At 45.7% G+C, this 18,346-nt stretch overlaps 2 protein-coding genes across 4 annotated transcripts; both read left to right on the forward strand.

Annotated features, from left to right (window-relative positions):
• The first annotated feature begins 2,272 nt into the window (after positions 1 to 2,272).
• ADAP2 (ArfGAP with dual PH domains 2) lies at positions 2,273 to 9,558 on the forward strand. Of its 3 annotated transcripts, none has more exons than XM_041409389.1 (10): positions 2,273 to 2,689; positions 3,716 to 3,846; positions 4,513 to 4,604; positions 4,727 to 4,812; positions 5,143 to 5,252; positions 5,958 to 6,050; positions 6,741 to 6,824; positions 7,244 to 7,306; positions 8,528 to 8,605; positions 9,201 to 9,558. In XM_041409389.1, the coding sequence occupies exons 1-10, from the start codon at positions 2,599 to 2,601 to the stop codon at positions 9,408 to 9,410; spliced, it is 1,038 nt and encodes a 345-aa protein (XP_041265323.1). In that variant the 5' UTR covers positions 2,273 to 2,598; the 3' UTR covers positions 9,411 to 9,558. The 3 variants fall into 3 exon arrangements, with proteins under 3 accessions (XP_041265323.1, XP_041265322.1, XP_041265324.1); XM_041409388.1 differs by having other exon boundaries at positions 2,274 to 2,689; positions 5,904 to 6,050; XM_041409390.1 differs by lacking the exon at positions 5,958 to 6,050 and having other exon boundaries at positions 2,279 to 2,689.
• Positions 9,559 to 10,727: 1,169 nt separating this feature from the next.
• On the forward strand, positions 10,728 to 17,683 carry RNF135 (ring finger protein 135). Its single transcript, XM_041409384.1, has 7 exons — positions 10,728 to 10,780; positions 11,271 to 11,751; positions 12,595 to 12,681; positions 13,294 to 13,464; positions 14,676 to 14,835; positions 15,244 to 15,345; positions 16,144 to 17,683. The coding sequence occupies exons 1-7, from the start codon at positions 10,728 to 10,730 to the stop codon at positions 16,671 to 16,673; spliced, it is 1,584 nt and encodes a 527-aa protein (XP_041265318.1). The 3' UTR covers positions 16,674 to 17,683.
• Positions 17,684 to 18,346: the final 663 nt, after the last annotated feature.

Raw genomic sequence — 18,346 nt, forward strand, 5'->3', positions numbered from 1 at the left:
ATACAACAATAAATTTGTGAGACTTTGCTACAATCTCAATGTTTCTGTTGCATGAAAGGTAAAACTCCTGAAACATATTTTTTAAAGGATTTTAAAACTGGAATTAGTTCAGCCATGTACTTTTCTGCCTTTTCTTTGCAGTTGGACTGTTCCTGTTCCTCAAGCTGAGTCAGACTGCTGCCATGCAGTGGTGCTCCACTTACCTCAGTGTCTCTGTAAAAATAAGGAAGGCCATTTCCTAGTTCTGGTCTTATCTTACGTTTTTCATGTGTTAAAGATATTCAGGAATTAGAAATGTTTATGGAAACAGTAAATTATTTTAAGCTTCTGCACTGTATATAATTTTTATGGTTTACTCTTTCCATAGTCCAAAATGATCAAAAAAAAATAGCGGTGGCTGTTAAAATCTTCATGGCTTGATTTTTTTGTATCAACAGTGTATGCTTCTCCTATATGATTTGTAGAAATAAATACACATTTTTAATTTTTTTACAATTATAAAGTAAAAGTGTATCTGTTCACTGCTTTCTAAGGGCACTATCAATCTAACTAGATTACAGTGAGGACCTCCATAAACCAGAAACAAGTCCTATAAAGTAAGTAATATTTTAGGAAATTCAGGGATAATTTGAAAGACCCAAATAAGAAAGCAGTGAGAGACAATTTTACCTTCTTTTGAAGTCAGCTCTCTGGTTTTAATACCTGCCTTGTTTACAGAATCTGCTGTGGTGTCCCCAAGGTAAGGTGGAATTCAAGTATTTCCCTTCTTGATCAGATATTTACCACATGAAATCACCTCAAGCTACTCTGAATGAAAGATAATCTGTGTGTGATGATTTGAGTTCTGATAAATTAGCACCTTGGGATTTTTGTGCATCAGGTATGAGCATCTATTGTATTCTAGAATAAAGCAAGTTTCCAGGAGGGATGGGCTTGAGGAAGAGGGACCTGAGGCTGGTTTTGACTAACTCTGCTTAGAGGGAAATGCTTCACAAGCTCTGTTCCAGTACTGTGAAATTCACCTGCTTTTGATGCAAAATATTTTCCTGCAATAGTTTGGGCCCTGGTTAGTTCTTTATGTGCTGCCCCTCCAGCTAACTTCTGTGTCTTGAAATCAGAAGTAAAAATAACCCTGGAGTTTCACAATGACTCTCTGCCATTCAGCAGTTATTAGTAGGTATACAGCAACTTAAAACCAAAACCAACAACCTTGTTCTTCTTGGGGAAATCTCAACCAAGTTTCAAGCTTTTTTTTATCTTTACTGTCATTCCAACATTGCTTTCCAGAATGTAAATTAGGGTGATATTATTCTACCATCCCATGAATAATATAGAAAAAAGCAGTTAGGGTTGCAAGAATGAGCCAAAGGCTTAGACTGTTAATGCTACTGCAGAATAGAAGTTGGAGGAGGGAAGGACCCCTTCAAGAGCAGGACTATCTCAAGTCTTTTTGAAATATATATATATAAATAACCACTCCCCAAATGCCATATAAATGTTCCTTTTATTCCACAGGAGTTGTAAGGACACTACAAAAATTAAGCTAGCAAAAAACTTTGGTGTATGGCTTGCAAGATTACCTGGGGAAAATTAAATCCACATTTACATTCCAGTACGCAACAGTTCCTAGAGGGGGAATGCTGAAAAGAGATTCTTATGTAAGTAGCTGGACAACTTTTTCAGATATTCTGCTGCTGTGCATTTCATAACTTCACAATAGTTACAAATAAATAAAAGGCATAATATTATTTAGTACCTAGAAGATGGAAAAAGGGTGTCAGTATTTGGAACTGCCAATACATGTCTACTGTAGTGTTTAGTCATCTACAAAATTACAGTGTTTTTACAAGATTATAGATAAACTTTAGTAAAGAAGCATTGTGTATACTACTGCACTATAGCAATGGAAATTAACCCAAAACTAGAAAAATATTTGAATACCTCAAGTCTTTTTCTGAACTAATTAACCTTCTTGAAAATCTTTGACTCAGATTTTTCTCTTTGTCTTTTCTCTTGCCTTAGATAAACAGAATATTAAGGCACGACTTGTTGGCATTTGCTTTATCATGGAAGAGGAACATTTTCAGTAGGGTTGAAATGCTGTATTGTCCCTGTGTTGAGCTACGTGGGCAGAGTTTTTCTGGCATCGCTTGGTGTCACCGAGCTCCCTCCGAGCCTGTGCTGAGCGCTCAGTGGGGCAGAGCTGCGTTTGCAGAGCGGGACTCGCGGGCCCGCAGTGCCGCTGCTGCTTCGGTCGATGTTTGGAGCGCCGCTGCCGTTCTGCTTCCCGGCAAGCTCCGGAAACTTACTTTTAGAGCAAGCTGGGGCTGAGGCAAACCTGGAGGTGCGCGGACGAGCCCCCCTGCACACAGGCGCCTCAGTAATGAACTGTCAGCGCAGAACTTCCCGCTCGTTGCGGGAAAGCTGCCGGCACCGGGCCAGGACAGGAACGCTGGGCGGGCGCCCCGAACCGCCTGCAGGAGGAGGCGCCCGGGGACACGGCAGGGGACGGGGCGTCCCGGGCGCCGGGGCCGCTCTGGTTCCTCATTTGCCGGCTGGGCCGAGCCTCCCGCAGACACCGGCCGAGCACCGGGGACGATGGACTACGACCACAACAAGGCGCTGCTGCTGGAGCTGCAGAGGGCGGCCGGGACCGGTAACGATCGCTGCGCCGACTGCGGGGACCCAGGTGAGGCGGCTCGGCCGGGCAGCGCCCCTGGGCCCCCGCTCCCGCTTCCGAGCGGACAGCGGCCGTGACGAGGCGCCGGCCGCCCCTCGGCTGTGGCGCCGTGCGGGCGCTGGCCGTCCCGGTCCGCAGCTGTGTCCGCTCGGTCCGTGCGGGGGACCGGCCGCGCCTCTCGCTCCGTGTTCCGCAGGGCGGCCGCGGGCCGGTCCCGCGGCGCTGCCCGCTCCGGGACACGGCTCTCGGGGAGCTCCGCGGGGCCAGGGGACCGCAGCAGGCGACGGGAAACGACCTCAGCGCCAGGCGCTTCCCGGGGTTGTTTGTGGACAGGGTACGAGGCTGCAGGAGGAGGGGGGTGCGTGGGGTGAATTTTCAGCTCGGGGAATGTCTCTGCGCAAGGGTTGGGGCAGAGAAAAGCAGCGAAAACCCGGCGGAGCCCCCGCGCCGCGCTGGCGCCAGTGGCCGCTCGGGTGGGCCGGGCGGGAGCTGGAGAAGGAGCCCAGTTGCTTCTGTTCGGTGTGATAGGGAGAAGTGGGCGGTGGCGCAAGCCAGGGACGTGGGCTTGCCAGAACACTCAGTGCCTATGCGATGCACCTGTCACAGCTGCTCCAGGGGATGCAGCAGGAGCAGGAGCCTTCGCGGGCAGCGCACAGAGTCCGCGCTGTGGGTGGTTGTACTCCCTTGTACTCTCGATAGTGCACCTTCCTTCCATTGTTAATTCAGCAACAGCAACTTTTCATGCAGAACTAATAATTAGCTGAGCTTTTCCATCACCACTCACCTGCGTGCACAGTCACATTAATTTTGAAGCAAAGAGGCAGTTAAAGGATGTACAAACGCAGGGGCCAGATCGTTCGCTGTGGAAAGCAGGTATTGCTCCCCTGAACACAATGAAGTGACAACCATAAACAGTGGGGCGATTCGAGGAATTTAGTAGGTGTGAAGCCTGGGCTGTGCATCAGATGTGGGTTTTCACAGCCAGTGGCTGTGCCTTTTCCTGTGTATTAATTGATTCTTTGTGTTTTTATCTAGATCCAGAGTGGGCTTCTTACAAACTTGGAATATTCATTTGTTTGAATTGCTCTGGAATTCATCGCAATCTTCCTGAAATCAGCAGAGTCAAATCCCTTCGGCTTGACTTCTGGGAGAGCAATTTAATAGAGGTATAGAGGAAAAAGCAGTAATTCTCCACAATTCATAACCTTTTCTCTGCCATGTAATTTCTGTGCCATCCACCATGGACAGTGCAACAGAGCCAAGTTAACTGCATGGGTTACTTTAGGGGGATTTTTATGACCTCCTGAATCAAGTTACACTGATAGGTGACCATGTTGTTAACAGTCTGTGGTGTGTATTTTTGTATACACAATAACTTCTCCCTGTGGCTTAGAAACCCACAAATATTTCCGAGCAGTATGTTCAATTAAGAAAACAACATACTCTTCTTAAATTTTGGTTCAGCTTCTCATCGTTCAGTTGAATTGTGTTAATAATACAATCACAGTTAATATCTGGGAGAAGATGAAGGAATGGGGAGATCATATATAAATTTTCTCCTAATTTTCTTTTGTTCTTTTCATCAACAACCACAGTTTTGTATTCTTCACACATGGTTCAGAACTGTAAATACTGAAAAAGGTGCATCTGCCTAAAAACAGTAAACTATAATGCCAAAGGGAATTGATAAATGTATGTAAATACACATTGAGAGTTATGGCAAGACTCAGAAAAAAGTGCAGCACTCCATTTGATACAAGTCTCATTCTGTGTTTATGACATGGTGTTGATTTGCAGTGGCACACCTAACTGTGATTTATTTTGTATTTCAGTTTATGAGGAATCACGGCAATCTCTGGGCCAAAGCTAAATATGAGGCAAAGGTCCCTCCATACTATTACATCCCCAAGTCCCATGACTGCATGTAAGTTGGTGGTGCATTCACTGCTGCAGACCTTTACATTTGTTTCCCTTTCATGTCTCCCTGGCTGGCTGCTGAAACTAGAGTAGAGACAGGTCAGCTTTATCCATGTTTTCCTCTTTCAGGGTTTTAAGACAGCAGTGGATTAGAGCTAAATATGAGCGTGGGCAATTTCTTGACACTGGAGTCTGCCACGATCCCTGTTCTGCAGGTAAAAAGATTGTCAGGGAGGTCTCAGCCAACAGCACAATATTCTGTTGACAGCTTTGGAGGTGTCTAAGGCTGATGTGTCATATTTGAACTGCTGAATGTGCAGTCACTGCTTTGAGTCTACCTTTGAGAAGAAACTCCTAAGAAAAGGCACTTACACAAGTGCAAGGGTGCATTCAGATCTTACAGTTCTCTATTTCTTCCACTTATTTTTTCATGAGGGGAAAATTCTCAGATGGAGAAGAGTCTTGAAACTGTGCCACATCACCCTTAGCTAAATAGTCCTGCCCTTGTGCAGGACTTCTCTGACACTTTTCTATCTGGTCTGCAGGCAGCCGTGAAGGATGCCTCTGGAAGCTTGGGAAGGGACGCAGACAGTTCCAGAAGAGGCAGTTTCTCCTGTCAGCAAGGGAAGGGGTGATGAAGTACTACAGCAAAGAAGTGAGTTCTTCAGCCAGAGCTGGCTGTAGGTAGCAGGTCAACACCCACCCTCAGACCTTGCTCTTTGTGGGCAAAACCCAGCACAAGTAGCTTTGTTTCTAATTTTGTGGCCAGCCTGTGCTTAGAGGAGTGCACATGTTTCTCCTTTAACATATGTGGTATATTGGGCAATTTTGGATTTAGTTATTTTTCTCATCTCTTATCTGAGCCCTGCAACCTCCTCTTTCTTAGTGAACAAAGGAAATGGGTACTGGCAGTTGAATAGCAAGACAAAGAAGTGGTCTGCTGGCAGTTGTTATCTCTTACATTACCAAAATATCCTCTCATCAACTCCTGCAGCAAGGTCCTCAACATGACTCCTTTCTGTGAGAGACTGTAGCTGGCTGCTCTCTGACTGGGAGGCTGGAGATAGACCTATCCCTTGCAATGCAGACCCAGCCCTCTTTAGCAGTGAGCCAGCATTTGTGAAGGGGTCTTTCTAAGTGGTTTTGTGTTGCGTGTAGTTAAGGCTTTATGTTTCAGGTATATGCAATATTCAGATATTTTAGTCTGCTTTCTTCTCAGTAGGGGTCTAGGTCTCATACAAGTCTGTCTGTCCTGCAATGCCTTCCCTGAGAGCACTTTAATACAGTGATGCTTTTCGTTTCACAGTCCAAAGTTCCAAAAGCCGTTATCAGCGTTGAGACTCTGAATGCAATGTTCCAGGTGGAGAAAATAGGACACAGTCATGGGCTGCAGATCACTTACATCACAGATGGTCAAACAAGAAACCTTTTTGTCTATCATGAAAGTGGAAAGGTGAATATAATGGAGATTCTGGAGGAAGCAAGATGCTTAGATGTTAGATTTGTATTTTGGGAGAGTTACTGTGTGCAAGATCTGATTTTAGTTGGCATCACTAAGACTTGTAGAATATAGTAAGTTGCAAAATTTGATACTCCCAGCTGTAGCATCGTGCTCCTTTTCTGTTGTGGCATACATTCAACCTCACCCTTTGGATAGTCTGAAGTGGTACATGATGTAAATCTCTGTAAGGTAACTGCCTCGTGGTTTTACACCATTTCATGGTTCAATTCTTGGCATTGTTCTACATTATTTCCAAGCCAACAATGATAATTTTAAAAAGTATCTCTATAGATATTGTTAGACTTCTGTTTCTCTCTTCACCAGAGTTCTTGTGTCTTTCCAGGTACAGAGGTTTTTAAACAATCCATAACTGAATCAACTGAAAAAGCCTGTGTATACAGACTTGGGTGACTGTCCATGCTGAGAATGGACATGCTTGGACCTTCCAGGAGGGGCATTCTTAAATTATTTTCAAGTGTCAGTGTTTTTCAGGTGTCTGGGACAAATCACTGACTCTCTCTGCCCCTTGGGGAGAAAGGACCTCTTTACAACGAGGTCACAAGGAAGGAGAAAGAGCACTGCTTCTCCAAAATGCCTTACTCTTCTTGTTGATCTTTATGCCTGTGTTTGCTGTTTTCCCAGGAGATTGTTGACTGGTTCAATGCAATTCGGGCAGCACGCTACCATTACCTCAGAACAACCTTCCCAAATGTCCCTGAGCCTGAGGTGAGAGCTGAACGGGGCTTGAAGCAGTCTAGCCACACAGAGCATGGGAAAACATTTTCTCACTTCTTCTGACAGAGTCAGGTGCTTAAAAAACAGCACTTGGGTCCAGGAAATGGACAGAAGAGGTAGAAGGAAAGGCCATAACATGCATGAATAACATGCAAAAACTTGGTTAGCATTTAAGGCCTTAAAGTCTCCATGTGATTCTTACACAGTGTAATCTGTCAAAAATGTTATGTTCCTTCTTACTTCAGACTTCCCTTTACCAAGCAGCCAAAAAAATCCCAGACCCCAAAAGCCACAATTGATGGTGATTAACTTTCACAAAAACAGAGCGGAAATGCAATCTTGAATGAGAAATCCTGTCCTGGTTTCGGGTGGGACATACACAGACTTTTTTTGTGTTTGTGTTCTCCTAGCTTATACCCAGGATCACAAGAAATTTTGTCAAAGAAGGATATATGGAGAAAACGGGACCAAAAGTAAGTGCATATTTGGCATTACACAAACAGGATCATTCCAGATAGAGAATATTTGGTAGTTCAATGTCCTGACTTGTAAATTATTTGCTCAGTGACTCTCTGCTTCCTGGGTTGATAAAAGACACCATATTCAAACCTGTCATGTTCTTTGGGATCATATTTTATTTTGTGTGGAAAATAAGATCGGGAAGAAGAATCCTTAAGGAGTAAACAAGGTGGATTATCTGTCAATGGACATGCAAAGTGCTATTACACAACACCACATGGATTGTTATATCTGCTGGCTGCAGCTCCTGCCACAGCAGAACATGATGTGCTGACCACCCCTACTTCTCTGTTTCACTTAGAGTCAGTTGCACTTAAGTCACATCTACTTAGAGCAGTAAAGTGTCATTGGAGCAAATTTCTCTACAGTGAAGCCAATAGTTTGGTTTGTTTTATTGTGAGAAGTGTTTGGGCCAGTACTCTTGGAACAGAAGAGTGGGGTTTTGGGCACTGCTGAAGGAGGAGATAAAGATCTGAGGTCTTGTTTGAGCACAGCCACTTCTTGCCTTGCTCTCCTCTGAGTGAACCATGAGCCAAGTCCCATTATAAAGTTCATCAGTGCAATGCTGATACTGAATATGCTGGGTTTTGGCCCAGCTTGTGCCAGTGTCCAGCACCTCTTCTGCAGGTACTTGCACAGAGCGTGAAAGATTTTGTGTTTTTCTCCTGAGGCCTAAATTCTGCTTAAACTGAGTTGAGTCCTAGAAGAGGCCTCTTCAGTTCAGCCTGGAGCAATTAATAGCTCAGGAATGGTCAGGTAAGTGTAGCTGATGGAATTAGCACCTGAAAAAACCCAACTAGTATTGTATACCCGAAATTCCAGGGACAACCTCCCTGATCAGATTGTTGAAATTGGAAATTGATTGCTCACTCTCTTCACTATCACCACTCAGGGGTTGCTCTCTGCAGTGCTTTCAATCCATTTCATGCAACTTCCTTAATCCTGTTAATTTGATTACTTCCCTGCCCAAAGGATTGTCATTGAATGTAAATCTGTATTTTGAGCCCAGGGAAAAGAGAGGGCTGGGGGCTGCACACAGCAGTCCTGTTATCAGTTGCAGGGATGAAGGAAGCTGAACTCCAGCTCCAAGTCATTCAGGTGGTCCTGGGATTTGAATAGACCAAAGTCTGCTTTGAGACTTGGGTCTTTAAAGAATTTCAACCATTTCCTTGCAGCAGAAGGAGGCCTTTAAGGTACGCTGGTTCTGCTTGGATTCTCAGGAAAGGAACCTGCTATACTTTAAAAATCCACTGGTAAGAGGAGTGTTCTTTGTTCCACAGCCCCTTCATGAAGCAGGTGGGGAGGAAGGGTCTGTTCTCATCCACCTTTCCCAGTGGCTCTGCCAGACAGGAGCAGGCCCAGCCTCAAAAGCCCATCTCCCTTGCCAAAGCATGTCTTTGAAGCTGAGCTGGTTGGGAACTCTGGCCTGTAGAGTGGCTCTGAGAAAGATCTTTTAAAAGTAACTGCTACTGCCTGTGGTGTTCATGCCCCCTCTCCCCCAGCCCTAGTGCCTCTATGTCTGTAACCTTAGCCAAGATGAGCAATATTCCAGTTGACAGCCCCAGTATCCTGCTTCCTAGCACTGCTTTAGCCATGGGAATGTCCTTTCCTGCCCCTTCTGAACACCCACCAACCAGCTCTGTGAGGCTGGGACCCTGCCTTCTCCTCCTGAGAATGCCTGTGAGTGCAAAATATCCCTTTGTGTGTTCGCTGCTAGTGTCACCAGTCCGTGTCATCAGTTCCCCTCTGTGCATCCCCAGATCCTGTTCCTGTCAAAGGACAGAGCAGTGTCTGCTGGAGCTCCACTGTCTGCTGGCTAATGGCTGTCTTCTGCCTCCTTCTTTCCAGGATGCATTTGCACAGGGCCAGGTTTTCATCGGAAGGAGGGATGAGGGATATGCAGTACGAGATGATTTGCCCCAGAAAGTCTGGGTGAAGAAGAAAAAGCCAATGATCACTCTGGTCACACCAACGAGAGAGTTTGTGTTTATCTGTGAGAATGACAGGAAGCAGAGGGAGTGGATGGACGCCTTGAATGGAGTCATCACCCAACTGTGATGTCCACAGGGAGGAGCAGGCAGGCAGCTGCATTCCACCTAGCAGCAGCTTCTGGCCACACAGGAACAGGGTTGTTTTCAGCAGAGTGGGATGGATGTATCTTACAGCACTACATTCCTGGCACAATAAAAAAACAAGCCAAGTTTAAGTTGTGGAGGATACTGTAATGAAATCAGTTCTGTAATGGAATCACACAGATTCTTCTAGCTCCTTGCTTTCAACAGTCTCTAGTGTTTGGCTTTTATGTGACTGGCAAATCCAACATCCAGTGATTTTTTTCCAAAGTACAACCCCACACGGTGCCCCAGTGAATGTGTTGAGAGTAAAGGATGAACATACATTGATCTGGCTCACCCAGGAACGGACGAAGCTTATTGAGCTTGATTAAACTGAACATTGAAAGGCAGAAGCAAGTTTTAAAAGTATTTTCTTCAGTGACTTGCTTGCAAATACTCTGTGAATAAGGACTGGTGTTCAGTGTTGGAGGGGAGCCTTCTCATCAGGTACCACTGTGTGCAGGAACTGATGGAGATTGCACTGGCTGACACAGAGCACTGCGTGTTCCATGCCTCAAGACAAAGTCTGAGCTCTGTCTCTACCAAGCAGCAAGTAATTCACACATTTCATTCTTCTTTACAGATAGCCTTATTTTGCAAATCAAGAGGAAGTCTTGCAGACCAAGTTTCTGATGAGGCTTCCACCTTCTGCACACTGGCTGACACAGAGCACTGAGTGTTCCATGCCTCAAGACTGAGCTCTGGTTCTACCAAGTAGCAAGTAATTCACACATTTCATTCTTCTTTACAGATAGCCTTATTTTGCAAATCAAGAGGAAGTCTTGCAGACCAAGTTTCTGATGAGGCTTCCACCTTCTGCTGACAATTGCTAGCTGGTCTTGAGATACTCTAAATAGGTCTTTTTTTGCAGAAATGAGAAGTGCCGATATTTGCAGGAATTAGTGACACTAATTCTTCTTTCTCTCCACCCCCACTTGCCCAATAGTACAAAGGAACTGTTTGAGTTGGTTCATCATTCTGCCTTTCTCAGCCAGCTCATCATCCAGCTCTGAGTAGCGTGCAGCAGTTTTATGTACTGATATGCTCCCAGAACTTCCCTGTGTTCCAGGCTCTGTCCCCACACAACCCCATTCGTTCTAGCTCACACGGTGGTTCAGCAATTCTATTAAACAGCCTAATCCTGCAGTTCCTGAAATCAACAGAGAGCAGCTTTTGAGTTGTTTGGAGCAGGTTTTGAGTTGAGGAACAATGCCAGTCTTGACTGTTAATTGTTATTTTGAGATGCCCTGAGTAGCTCAGGATGACCTCAGAAGGGTTTGGTCCCTCGAGTAGCCGGGACTACAGTCAGACAAGGTCTGCACTGTGCTGAGCCACTGCTCTCCCGGCTGGGTCAGCAGACTGCCCATGTCAGCAATTCCCACTATTACAAAATCGGGAAATTCACCGTGGAGATGAAATATGCAGATAACGGAGACTTTTTTGGACAGTCAATGAAAGTGAAGGCCAGACTAGAGAGCTCTGCGTCACAGTCCATTTCCACCGGCAACCCAAATCGCGCGACCGAGGCGCGTGAGAAGAGCAGAGGAGAACGGAGCAGAGGAGAAGGAGAACAGAGCAGAGGAGAACAGAGCAGAGGAGAACAGAGCAGAGGAGAACAGAGCAGAGGAGAACAGAGCAGAGGAGAACAGAGCAGAGGAGAACAGAGCAGAGGAGAACAGAGCAGAGGAGAACAGAGCAGAGGAGAACAGAGCAGAGGAGAACAGAGCAGAGGAGAACAGAGCAGAGGAGAACAGAGCAGAGGAGAACAGAGCAGAGGAGAACAGAGCAGAGGAGAATAGAGCAGAGCGGGTGAGAAGAGCAGAGGAGAACAGAGCAGAGGAGAACAGAGCAGAGCGGGGCAGAGCCGGCGCGCCCGGGGCGTTCTCGGCACCGCAGGAGGAGCCGGGGGGAATCGAAACCGTGCGGCCGCTGCGCTCCGCCCCGGGCCGCGCCATGGCCGCCGTCAGCGAGCGGAGGGGCTGGAGCTGCGCTGCTTCTGCTGCCTGCAGCTGTTCGCGGAGCCCGTGCGGCTCACGGGCTGCGGCCGCAGCTTCTGCCGGGGCTGCATCCTGCGCCACTGCGCGGGGCGGCCCCGCGCCGCCTGCCCGCTCTGCCGGCGCGACTTCGAGCTCCAGCACCTGCGGCCCAGCCGCGAGCTGGCCGTGCTGCTCAGCCTCATCCCGTGGGAGCTGAAGGAACAGTTGGAAACACAGGAGGAGCTGAAAGCCTATGGAGCTGCTGCCTGCAAGGACCTGAGCTCGGCGGGGCGGGGTCGTGGGGAGAAGGTACGGCAGGAGGCAGCCCGGGGCTCCCCGACACCCGGGAGCTTCACCCCCCGACATCCTGGGGCTCCTCCGCGACACCCCGGGACATTCCGGGATTGCATCCCGGGTGACATCCCCCGACTCCCTCGGGACGTCCCCGGGCGGCATCCCCCGACTCCCAGGGAGTCCTGCCCGCCACATTCTGGGACAGCACCCAGCGGCCCCCTCGGGACAGCCCGGGTTTCCATCCCACAGTGACACACGGCGCACACGGGTTCGGCGGACTGTGTTTAGGGCTCATTGCTGGTGTCTGTCACATTGAGAGCTGCATAGCTGAATTAGAAGAACTAATACCTGTACATATTCAGCCGATGCACAGTAGTAGTAAGTGACTTCTTCGTGCTGGGTGTTATTTATTGCAAAAGCATTGCCCTGGAGACTGCTGAAAGGACACATAACATTGTTAGACACATAACATTGTTAGTGCTACAGCTCCACCCAGCTTCAGACACAAAATGGGAAAGATTCATGATCTAGGTTTCTGCTTAGAATGACTCCCAGAGGAGATGATGAGAACAATGTGTTGAGCTCCGTTATTTTAGCACATATCTATCTTTTTCAGTCAAGCTAAGAGCATATTGAAGCTTACCGTTATAGTTGAACATGTAATTATTTGGTGACTGTTGATGTTGACTTCATTGTGATTATTTCTACTCAGAATTGTGTCTTTCAGACACCTCCTCAAACAATCCATTGCTTAACTAGTGTAAGTCATGTAGGGGATTTTTATTATCCTGCAGCTTAGCCTAGTTATGCTTTCTCTGAGGTTTATATGCATAAATAGTCCAATGTGTCACTTTTAAGGAGGAAGAGATATGGGAGAGCTCCAAGCAACAAGAAATAACTGCAGAGACCATCCACCTGTTGAGGAAGGATCTCAATAAAACAAAGGTAAACATTGTACAATCATCACCTACAGTAACTTTCCACTGTTCTGGGTTGGAGATGTGGTTGACTGCAGGGTTGCCTTCCAGCCCTGAGCTGGAATCTGCCTTTTTGTTTCTTTCTTTCTGTCACAATTCTGTTTTTACTGATGAGAATTAATATATGGCATCAGCTGCACTAATTTCTGTCTTGGCTAGCACGAAGGCCACTGGAATTGTGCATTGTTGCATTTTTCTGCTTATCCCAGGAGTAGCCTGAATGTTTCTGGTGCACTTAGATTAGAAATCATCAGAGGGAATACTGAGCTTTCTGAGTTGTCAAGCAGACTTCTGAATGTTTCTGGTGCACTTAGATAGAAATTAGAAATCATAAGAGGGAATACTGAGCTTTCTGAGTTGTCAAGCAGACTCCACTGGCCATAAAATATTCATAATCCTTAACATGCCCGAAATCTCATTTCATGTAATGTAGCATAGTGTCAAATGTATTTTATTCCTTTGAATAAAGTTTTCTCATCTGCAGGGGTCAGTCAAAGAGCACACTGGATGGGGCAGTAATTCTCATATTCAGTGCATCTTTCCTAACTACACAATGATCTCCATATTTTCTGCCTTTCAGGAATATACATCTCAGATCAAAAGCCAGATAATTAAAGATTTCTGTTGCATGAAGGAATATGTTGAAAGACAGGAGAGAAACACACTGATGTTCATTGAACAACAGCAAAAAGCTGCTCAACAGAAAATTGAAGACACTATTCACCAGCTCACAGACACCAAAGCCCAAAGTGTAAGTGATGAAATGAGGTGGTGAATATGAGCAGAAACTCAGGCTCACTGTCTGGGATAGCTGAATACGTGCAGAGCACCTTTGAGGTCCCCAGTGCACCATTCTCATAGAGACAATGGTGCCAATCCACGGACATTGCTGTCAGCAGGGGGAGCTTGGGGTGGGAAATTCAGAGGAAAAAAATTACTGAGAGAGGCACAGGCTGGGAATGGAATTCAGAACTAGATTTTTTCCAAGGGTATTGGTGAGCTGGAATGAAGTGGGAGCTGCAGGGCTGAATTCCAGTCCTCAGTCAAATCTAAAGTCAAGGTCTTTCATGATCTTTTTATTTTTCAGAATTTGTATTTACACACAGATATGCAAGTTAAAAAACTCACAGAGTTATTAAATATTTTGTCGTAGTTTTCTTGTGGAAAACACATCAAGGGCCCTCAAAAGACACAGTTAAAGCACTTCAGATTGTGCAGAGCTGGGTTTGATGTTGAAAACAACAGTGCCAAGTGATGCAAGTTAGCCAGCAGGAATTTGGAGTGGGGCTCACTGGGTGGGGCAGTGCCATGCGACAGAATTGGACTTCCAGAACCCAGGCACAGGTGCCCACATTGGAATTCACCTGATCCAGGGTCCCATTGCAGGCATTGAGGAGAAATGGGTACTTCCAGTGTTATCTGGCCTATTTGCAGGCAGATATGAGATATCTGCCTGCAAAGGAGATTAATCCAGCCTCCAAAAGGCTGTTTCCTCCTACAGAGTGTACACACAGACTAACAGAGCAGTTTCAGATGTAGATTTCCACAAGTTCTAAATTTAGGCAAACTAGGTTTACCCTTTCCTCACACTAATACATTTTCAAACTTTTGGTTTCGGTTTGAGAAGAAGAAGGAAGTTTAAAAAAAAACTTGTGTATTCATATGAACACTTAAAGAAGTTGTAATATATCTACAAAAGAAAAATTAGTTGCATTCTTGGTTTTCTTGAGGAAAACACAGTCTTTTTATTTTTAATAAGAATATCCCTCACTATTTTCTGTGAGATTTCAGGCTGGTTTGCTCAGGTAACTGTCCTATAAAGGAAACTTTTGATACAAAGAATAAGATTCTTGGAGAGATCACTGCTCTTTTTCCACTTGGGCTTTATATTATAATCTGATCTGTGAGATTAAAGAACTGCTGCTGTTTACATCTTTCTCTTAATCCTTTTGTCATTATTAGAGAGACTTATGTGAGGGGCAGAGGTACAAAGGCTCACCTTTGACAATAATTAAAATTACACTTGATGAAAAGCTTAATGTTGTCAAAAGCGCTGTAGAAGATCTTAAGAGAAAGTTGGAAATTTTACTCTTGGAGAATTATGCTCCACAGCTCCCACCAGGTGAGTTTCCCTTATTTTGAAATCTTTTTCTTAAAGGCAGTGGCTCTAGCAAATAGAGTAAAAAATTACTTTGTGCAAATAAAACAAGAAACACAATACTCAGCAAAAAACTAAGGAGCACTGTAAAAATTTTTAAGACAGGAACTGCTTTATCTGCATCTGCTTTACCCATCTCACTCTTCTGACAGTTCCCCTCTGACCACACCAGCAGAGAGTGTTTGTTAGTTTTGGGTTTGCCTACGTGCCTGATGTCCTTTGTAATTTATGCAATTAAAAAAAGCAACTCCTTGTTTTGCACTTGAACAAGTAGCTGGGTTTATCTAAGGTGTGTTTTCCTTTAGAAGCTTAAATACTTCCTATGTACATTTTGAAGAAATGCCTTAACACTTCACTTATTTTTGTATTTAGTGCATCCTCCAGACTTATCCCAGGAGCCAAGTGTCAGCTTATCATCTCCAGAGCCTGCAGCTGAAAGTCCTGAACCAAGCATTTCCAGCCAATTTTCTCAGTGTAAGTATTCAAGCCAGCAGGACTCTTAACCACATCCAGGGGACCCTGAGACTGAATTTGCTGAGGAAAATTGTCCTTGCCAACACTAGCAGGAAATGTGGCTGTTTACTGAAGCATGGAAACACAATGGAGTTGCCATGAATGAATCAGTTACTGACACATAATGTAACATTGTACCTGACTGCGGATGTAGGATAAAAGAGAGATAAGGAACCTGTTTTGTGTGAGCTCTGTGGTAGCTTGTGCTGGCTGTGCAGTCTGAGCTGGTGTACAGGCAGTTACTGCACCTCACTGATCTTGGCTCTTAAGCTGTAGTTACTCCAGTTGTTACTTGAATTCTGCAACGTTTTGACAGAAACATTTTTACAGTCAGCACACTGTACTACGTCTGTAGCTTAACACAGAAAACAAATGTGTTTGCTGATAAAATATATAAGAACTTGTCCCAGTGAACAGATGACTGTAAGCTTTATGAAGGTAAGCATCTCATTTATTATTGACAAAAAGGTAATTTTTAAAAAAAACATTGTGGCTGGGAATAAAATCCATCTTTTAGGGTGCAAGATACTTTCACCTTTCCACTGGAGTGCATATGAGTCTGTCATGGATATTTGCACAGTTGTGCCTGTTAAATGTTTCAGTATGCCCAGGATACAGTTGATAGTGCTTGGTTGAGGATTTTTGAACTTTGATTCAGGTTTATGGCTTGATCATTGGGTTTCATTTCTCTTCTGGAGCAGGGATACACCTGCCTTCTTGTTGCCTGCATGTGAGAATATTTTCCTTTCTGTCTTCCAGGGGCAGATGATGTGACTTTTGACCCCACAAGGGTACACGAGCGCTTGGCACTCACAGCCCAGAACAGGAGAGTGATGGTTTCCAGCCACCTGACCAGTTATCAACCATCACCCAAAAGATTCTGCATCAGCCAAGCCATGTGTTCACAGGGCTTCTCTACTGGGTGCCACTACTGGGAAGTAATTACCAAGGACAGTGATGGATGGGCTGTTGGAGTTGCTCATGAAATGATTGGTAAAAGGGACAAATTGGGAAGAACTGAGCATTCCTGGTGCATAGAATGGCTGGGTCCTAGAAAGCAGCTGTCAGCATGGCATAAGGATCAAGAAACATTTTTGCACAAGGACAAACCACTGAAGGTTGGAGTTTTCCTGGACCTACAAAAGAAGACTGTGTCATTTTACTCCATCGATGACAAAGAAATGCTTTTGCACACCTTTGAAATCAGTACCTCAAATCCTCTCTACCCTGCTTTCTGGTTGTGCACTCTAGAAAGAAATGGATCTTTAAGTCAGCCAAACAGGAGATAAAGCCTACTGAGTTTTGCCAATGACTGCAGAGTTTCTATAAAAGCCTCAGTGTTTAGCACAGGAGTGTACCAAGGAATGAATACATAACTACCCAGGCTTTCCTGGGAATCAGCCACTGATACTTCTGTCTGCTCTGCTTCTCTTCATGCTGTGCTCTGGTCTAGCCATACTTCATTGAAGCAATGCCAGCCTATGCCAGTAACCACCCCTGTAGGAGTCAGGTGGGTTTCTCAAGCAGCTTTTAGTCCCAGGATATTCCTAGGAAAGAGTGGCCTAAGGAAGCTCTAGTGTTTGGGATAAGCCTTTCTCATTGACCTGTATTTTTCCTATATTGATGTAAAAAAAAAAAAAATCAATTTTTCCTATATTGATGTAAAAAAGTACAGGAGAACAGATTATGCCATTACTTTCTGACAAGTGAGTTTTCTTTAGACAGCTCTGATTGATTAAGGAATGCTCAGAGGGTAAGAATGTTACTGATCTTAGGTATGAAAATCTTTCCCTTTAGGGTAGGCACTAACTATGAAATAGGCTTTGGGTTTGAGGACATGACACTTCAGGGAGGCATCCCAGAAGTACATAATCTCCCCAGAACCATATTTTAGTCTTGCCCTGGCCAAAGGGTTGTCAGTCCTGGTGTGGTGTGACCGTGGGCATCCTTGTGGAAGCAGATGTTGGGGTGTTTATACCAGCTAATAAATCATGTGGACACTTTAGTGCCCTTTTAAAGGGCCTGCAGACACGACTCTGTCATGGGAAGGACCACCTGGTCTTGCCAGCGAGCCTGGGACAAAGCAAGAGGTTCTCAGTTGCCTGTGGCAGGTGAAGGAACCAGAGCTGAAGTCCCACAAAACCTACGGACAGCTGGATTTCTGAGAGATCCACTGCTTCAGGCAGGCAAACTGAAAACAGCATTCCCAAGAAGCAAAAGCTTTTTCAGGAAGACTGTGGCATTCCAGAATTGACAAAATAAATCGTTTATCTTGAATAAAGCATGTGGGATTCAACTATCTCATTGAGTGGAATGGAGCTCCTTGTCTTTTAAAGTAATTGCCAGAAGTGCTGCTCACCTTCAGTTACTCTCTGCTGCCACTGAACACTCTGATGGCCTAAATGCACATTTTATGATCCCAGGGGTGTGCCATTCAGCATCTCCAAGGCTGGGGTGGCTTTCCTGGGATAGCTAAAGCCACTGCCTTCTTAGTGTTGAGGTGTCCTTTGCTGGTTCATCTGGAAAAACAGCAGCTACAGCCTGGAGCCGCTGGCCGTCCCTGATTGCCCACATACGAGTTGCGCCGTAGTGCCCAGGGGCAGCAATTTGTTTTGGTTTGGATCACAGCAACAACACAGCTAACAACACACAGTGCAGACGGGAACCCGCTGTGTCGCTGTTTGAACATTGGGAAGAATTTCCTGAGTAGGTGATGAAACGTGGGACGGGCTGTCCGGGCTGGAGTCACCCTCCCTAGGGCTGTTCAGGGAAACTTGGCTCTGGGTGCCGCGGTCTGGTTGACACGGTGGTGTTGGCTCCGAGGTTGGACGGGAGGATCTCGGAGGTCTTTTGCAGCCTCACTGGTTCTGTGATCCCGGTGAGCTCCGAGTGCCCCGGGCTGTCCCTCGGCGCTCGCTGCGGTCGCGGCCGGCCCGGGGGAGCCGCCGCCTCCCGCCCGCGC

The sequence above is a fragment of the Onychostruthus taczanowskii genome, unplaced genomic scaffold (genome assembly GCF_017590055.1).
Source record: "Onychostruthus taczanowskii isolate IOZ18803 unplaced genomic scaffold, ASM1759005v1 scaffold30, whole genome shotgun sequence".
In the NCBI taxonomy this organism is placed as follows: Eukaryota; Metazoa; Chordata; class Aves; order Passeriformes; family Passeridae; genus Onychostruthus; species Onychostruthus taczanowskii.